The sequence below is a fragment of the Myotis lucifugus genome, unplaced genomic scaffold (assembly GCF_000147115.1).
Source record: "Myotis lucifugus unplaced genomic scaffold, Myoluc2.0 scaffold_156, whole genome shotgun sequence".
Classification (NCBI taxonomy): domain Eukaryota; kingdom Metazoa; phylum Chordata; class Mammalia; order Chiroptera; family Vespertilionidae; genus Myotis; species Myotis lucifugus.
The window spans coordinates 2,222,233-2,228,605 of NW_005871204.1; the positions used below are offsets into that span (position 1 = coordinate 2,222,233).

General features: G+C 41.7%; 1 protein-coding gene across 2 annotated transcripts in view; it reads right to left on the bottom strand.

Annotated features, from left to right (window-relative positions):
• KCNMB4 (potassium calcium-activated channel subfamily M regulatory beta subunit 4) overlaps nt 1-5,816 on the bottom strand; it is a 55,975-nt gene extending 50,159 nt beyond the window's left edge. Inside the window, exon 1 of one of the 2 annotated variants that reach the window (XM_006095469.3) lies at nt 5,441-5,816. In XM_006095469.3, coding sequence (XP_006095531.1) covers nt 5,441-5,776 — 336 coding nt within the window. In that variant the 5' untranslated portion in view covers nt 5,777-5,816. The remainder of the gene's footprint in view (nt 1-5,440) is intronic. The other variant, XM_023759451.1, reaches the window with a different exon arrangement.
• Nucleotides 5,817-6,373: the final 557 nt, after the last annotated feature.

The following is a 6,373-nucleotide window of genomic DNA, read 5'->3' on the forward strand; positions in this document are numbered from 1 at the left end:
GAACAACAAACAAGCATCTATCAACAAGTGAATCCAAGAATCAAGTGAATAAATAATCTGATGTACAGAATGAACTGGTGATTATAATGAATCAGGGACATAGAAAGGGAATGGACTGACTATTCTTGCGGGGGAAAGGGGAATGTGAGATTTGGGAAGAGACTGGACAAAAATCATGCACCTATGGATGAGGACAGTGGGTGGGGAGTGAGGGCGGAGGGTGGGGCGGGAACCGGAAGGAGGGGAGTTATGCGGGGGGGGGGGAGGGGAGAGGAACAAATGTAATCTGAACAATAAAAATTTAATAAAAAAAAAAAGATAAAAAAAAAATATTTCCTCTAATTAATCCCCTTTTAATGGGCATGAATTTCATGCACTGGGTCACTAGTCTATATATATAAAAGCCTAAGCCAGGGGTTTCTCAACCTGGGGGTCGCGACCCCTTTGGGGGTCAAACGACCCTTTCACAGGGGTCGCCTAAGACCATCGGAAAACACATATATAATTACATATTGTTTTTGTGATTAATCACTATGCTTTAATTATGTTCAATTTGTAACAATGAAATTGGGGGTCACCACAACATGAGGAACTGTATTAAAGGGTCATGGCATTAGGAAGGTTGAGAACCACTGGCCTAAGCGAACGTTTGACCATTTGACCAGTAGCTATGACACGCACTGACCACCAGGGGGCAGATGCTTAACCCACAGGCATGGAAACATGGTACAGACTGATGAATCTCAGAGGGAAGGGGGGAGGGGGAGGGCAGGAAGAGATTAACCAAAGATTTTATATGCATACTAGAGGCCCGGTGCACAGAGTTGTGCACCAGTGGGGTCCCTTGGCCTGGCCTGTGGGGATCGGGCTGAAACCAGCTCTCCAACATCCCCCGAGGGGTCCCAGATTCCCAGGCCGAGGGACCCCACCAGTGCACAAATCCATGCACCCGGATTCTAATGTAATATAAGATATTCACAGGTTCTGGGGATTAGGATGTAGACATTTTGGGCAGGGAGGGGAGGGGGAATATTATTCTTTCTACCATGGTTTCCCCATGTCTGACCATCCTGGCTCTCAAGGTCTTCTTCATTACTGATCCCAATATACTCTCCTGCATTACCCCCAAAACTCTGCTCTTTGTAGCCTCAGTTCCAGCCACACCAGTCTATCTGCTGATCCCCCGAAATATCCCATCCTGGAAGAGCTCCACAGCTGTACTCCTGGCATTTTCTCTTCCTGATGTTCTCCTTCATACCTTGCCACCTTTCCTCCCAAAATGAAAATTCCATTCATTCTCAAAATTGTGGCAGATGTTTTATTTTCCATAAAGCTTTACCCCTAACCTTTCTTCTCTAGATGTTTATATCATATCGGAGAGAGAAAAAAACTCAAAGCAAAAATGAAACATAGCTTTTAATCACCCACTTTCTCTTGTTCTAGATATAGATATAGGAGGCCGGTTTTAAAAATTCACCATTTCTTTGCCACCCAATGTATATGTTGATGCAAAACAAACGTCTGGAATTGCCAAAGTTTATCCCATTTATATTTAACCAATTTAAAATTATCATTTTAAATTTCCACACTACAATTGATCCTTGAACAACATGCGGTTAGGGACACCAACATTCCACACAGTTGAAAATTCATATACAATATTTGACTCCCCCCAAACTTTACTAATAGTCTACAGTAGACCAGAAGTCTTAGCAGTAACATCAACAGTTGATTAACACATACTGTTTATGTTATTGTATGTTGTATGTATTATATACTGTATTCTTGCAAGAGAGTAAGCTAGAGAAAAGAAAATGTTATTAAGAAAAATCATAATGAAGAAAAATACATTTACTGTATTACTGAAAAAAATCCATGTATAAGTGGACCCATGAATTTCAAACCCATGTAGTTCAAGGGTCAACTATAATTTTAAATGACTTTCTTGTCCTTCAGAATTTCCTTGAGTCCCTCCTTTTATACCAGCTCTCTCTATTCATTCAGTAGCATCAGTAATATCTTTTGACCTAAAAACACAATCATTAATCATGATGAATCCTTTTGGTTCTTATTTTACTTTTCTTGCAAAATAGAGGAGTACATTTTATAAGCCAGTGGCTTTGACCCTGTCTGCACATTAAAATCACTTCCAAAACTGTTTAATAAACATTCATGCCCAGGCCCATCCAAGACCAAGTCTGAATCTCTGAGGGCTGGACCCAGTGAGAATTTTTTTAAAGTTCCCCCAGTGATTCTAATGTGCAGTTATAGTTGAGAATCAAAATCCTTGGCACACACAAGTCACAAAGAAGTAATGCAGCGGTGGAATAGTAGCAAGCGGGAGCTGATCCCAAATTTGGTTTTTAATAGAATTAATTCTCTCAGATCAGATATTGCCCTGTATATAATTAGTTGACTTTAATACTGTATTACATGACTGGATACAGTGATCACTTTAGATAATAAGAATATGATTCAAAACATAAACAAGTTGAAAAAGACTTGAAGATATTTTAAATAAATTATTAGTCAAATTTATTCATACCATCTTCTTTAGTACTCTATGGCTTAAGAAGTTATATATTTGCAATATTTTTCTCTTTCCCTGCCTTTTACTGTAATTAAGACAACAAATTGAAAGGAAGGGGACAGTCCTTGTTCTCTTTTTTTCTAAGAAGTGATTTCCTACATGATTTCTTGTGGTAGTGGATCATGAAGAGGAGAATGTGGGGTGAGTAGGATTCATGGCACTGTAGGGAACCCAGACATTGCAGACAAAGGGAGTGGGTGGGAACGAGGCCTTCAATAAAGTGGTAAGGTGAGGCAAAAACAGTGATGTAGGCAGCCAAAATGCAAGGGCAATGAGCAATGGGTCTCGCCTGATAACAAGGGCACTGTGGAAACACTCTGCTTATGACTCTGGCACAATATTTCAGTTACATTGAATTTTTCCATTACTAACTGCTTATGAGAATTTCCAAACTGAGCATTTAATTGCCCCAAAGTAGAAAGATGAGTATAAAAGAACGTATGTTCTATAAATGCTACAAAGCAGTCATAATTTGGATAGATATACACTGATTTGGCTGAGGAAATTCGACTAAATTAACTGGGATGTTGTTCATTATTTTCTGTAATAGAAATAGATGGTCCTCGAGTTCTGTCATTTCTTGAATAACTTTATACCATGTTATTTTGTTCAGATACTTCTTCAAAACAATGGTTGTTGCTAGGATCTGAACTAGCACTGGAAGAAAATAGATTATTTGTAACAAAAGGAGATAGGGGAAATTGTAGTATTACATAAAGCATTATGACTACTTCCAAATGATTTTAAAATCTATGCCCTAATGATCCCAATTTACTTTTTCTGCCAGATGCTTCAAAATTGCATGGAAATTGGGAAGCAGACTATTTGAAGTAAATTCTAACTTTTCAATGTCTTGATTAAATATTAGCCATTTGCTCATTTATGCGCATGTATTTTATTAGTGACTGAACCACTATCTTAAACCAATTAGCAACGTTTCATCAATTTTAACAACACCTCCTAAATGATACACTACGATATAATTTCTAAATCACTATTACCGCTTGGCAACTTTCTTTTATATTAATGGTTAAATCTTTTTTTAAAAGGTGAGGTTTCTAAAACCCTGATATTTCTTTTGAAATTCCTGAGCATTAAGCAGATTAACTTACATTTGTCTTTAAAACATTGCTTCTTCAAGACTTTGAACACTATGCTCTTCTCTAAATTCTGTATGTCCATGTTTGTTTATATGTCCTCTTCATTTTTAAGGTTAATGAATACACATTTGTCAGCAGGGCCATCTTTTTTAAGAGGAGTGGTATTTTTTTTTAAAGGTACTCCTTTGTAAAAATGTCCCAAATTCAAGAATTTACTGTTTAGAAAACAAGACCAGGGGTTTGCCCCAGAGAAATCATAAGCTTATGTTAAATACTTAAAAAACATTGATATATACTTTTTCTTCTTTTGGATGAATATAATTGTTATCTTGTCACATTTAACAAAGTTTTCCTGTGTACACAAGATTTACTCCCTTTTGGACTAGTTTCCTCCTTGATCTTCAAGGGAAAATGTCAGTAACTTTAAAAGAAGACACCCACCTTCACTTTGATAGTTAAGCAACAAGAATATTTAAAAAGACCAAGAGAAGAAGAAGAAGAAGAAGAAAGAAAACCCTTCTTGCAGAAGCAGGTGTACTACAAAACTCAATTAGTTCACAGACTGAGGACACAGCTTTTTATAAGTTTTTTCTCCATTGGGAACAGTTTTTTGAGTCTTCCTCTCTGCTCTCCATCCCTCGAGTCCTAACTAGGTTTTCTCTTTTTTGCTTGTGAGACGGAAAAAAAGTGGCCAGGAAAGGAGTATTTGGTGCACTTACCGATGGTTTTCTATTTTCAGTAAATTTTACCATTCTCCAAATGGCTTCCAATTGTCCCTAGACACAGAATCACTAGGCTCCCTCTAGATCAGCGGTTCTCAACCTGTGGGTCGTGACCCCTTTGGGGGTCGAATGACCCTTTCACAGGGGTCGCCTAAGACCATCGGAAAACACATATATAATTACATATTGTTCTTGTGATTAATCACTATGCTTTAATTATGTTCAATTTGTAACAATGAAAATACATCCTACATATCAGATATTTACATTACGATTCATAACAGTAGCAAAATTACAGTTATGAAGTAGCAACGAAAATAGTTTTATGGTTGGGAGTCACCACAACATGAGGAACTGTATTAAAGGGTCGTGGCATTAGGAAGGTTGAGAACCACTGCTCTAGATCTTTTGGGGAATCTATTTCATGAAAACTTGGAGTCCTCTGTACCCAAAGGACCTATGCAGAATTTCACATTTGATTCTGTATCATTTATCAACCCTCAAAAGCTCACCCGTGGACCCCAAGTTAAAATGTTTGTCTAGAGTTAAAAGGCAAGGAGCCCTCGAACACCTTTCAAGGGGCTCAAATACCTCCTCCGCCTTGCAAGGCGAGTCCTTTCAGTGGCCAGTGGGAGCTCGGACTTTGACCAGAATAGGTGGATCCCTGCTACCCACTGACTGGCTCGGATCAGAGGAAAAGTTAAGTTCCCGCTCCTTACATTTCTCCAAAGCCCATCCTGTATGCGCCGGACCCGACCTGGACCAAGGCCTCCAAATCTGAGACCAGGCACCACAAGTGCGTCCAGAAAGCCCCAGGGCACTGCGGGTCGCCGCACACAAACCCACCTCAAGCACCGGCCCGGGCTCCCCGACGTACTTGCCGCAGGTTTCAGCACCGCCTCGGAAGCCTGGTCTCCTCCCAGCCACGCGCGCGCACTCCGAGCCCAGCCCGCGCGGGGTCCGCCGCGGAGGCTCCCCAAACCCCAAGACCTGTGCGGGAGCTAGGCATCCTTCGCGGGGGTCCTTACCTTGGGGTTGGTCAGGAGCTGGTGCTCGTCGCTGTGCAGCAGCGCCCTGGAGTTGGACTCGGAGTTGTTCACGTAGACCTGGACGCAGGGGTACTGCGCGGTGCCCCTGCAGTCGGCGCCACAGGTGAAGGTGCACTCGAACACCTCGCCGATCTGCTGCACCGACAGCACCGTGCAGTTGGCCGCCGTGGCTTGCAGATCCTGCAGCGCGGGACTGAGCCAGCAGAAGCCGAAGATGAAGAGCGACACGACGCCGGAGATGATGAGAAACAAGCCGAGCCGGATGCTCTTGTCCTCGGCTTCCGTGTACTCGTAAGCCACCCGGAGCTTCGCCATCGCCCCCCACTCCCGGCGGCTGGCGCGCTCCCCCCCCCCCCTCCCGGAAAATGAGTTATATGGACAAGAGCGGGGAAATAAGAAGAAATTTCCTCCTCATAAAATTTAGCTGTCTAGTGGGAAGGATGAAGTTTGTATAGAAAAACTTTCCTAGGCCAAAAGTTAAAAAAATTTTCGCGACCAGGTCAAATTCCCTTCATTCCATGGAAGGAAAGCGGTCCCTATGAAAAGCATTTTTTAGAAACCTTCTATAAAAGAGCGATAGACGGGATGAACTTGGTTAGTGCCAAGTTAACATCAGAGCCACAAGATGTCTTGATTTTCTTTTAGTAAATTAGTATCTACTTTTTTTATCAGAGGGGGGTGGGGGGGAAGTATACGGGAAGGAACGATGAATGGGGGAGAAAAAACAAATAGGGGGGCTCATGGCGATGCTCATCGGCGGGAAGGGCCCTGAACCGCAGGAAGGTGACGTGTGACGGGAATGAAAGCTGGGAGCGCATCTGTTTTAACCGGGCAGTGACGTCTTTAACTAATCAAGACCAAAAAAAAATTACGAGTCAGGCCGACAAGAGTTTTAGTTAATAGAAATGTAAT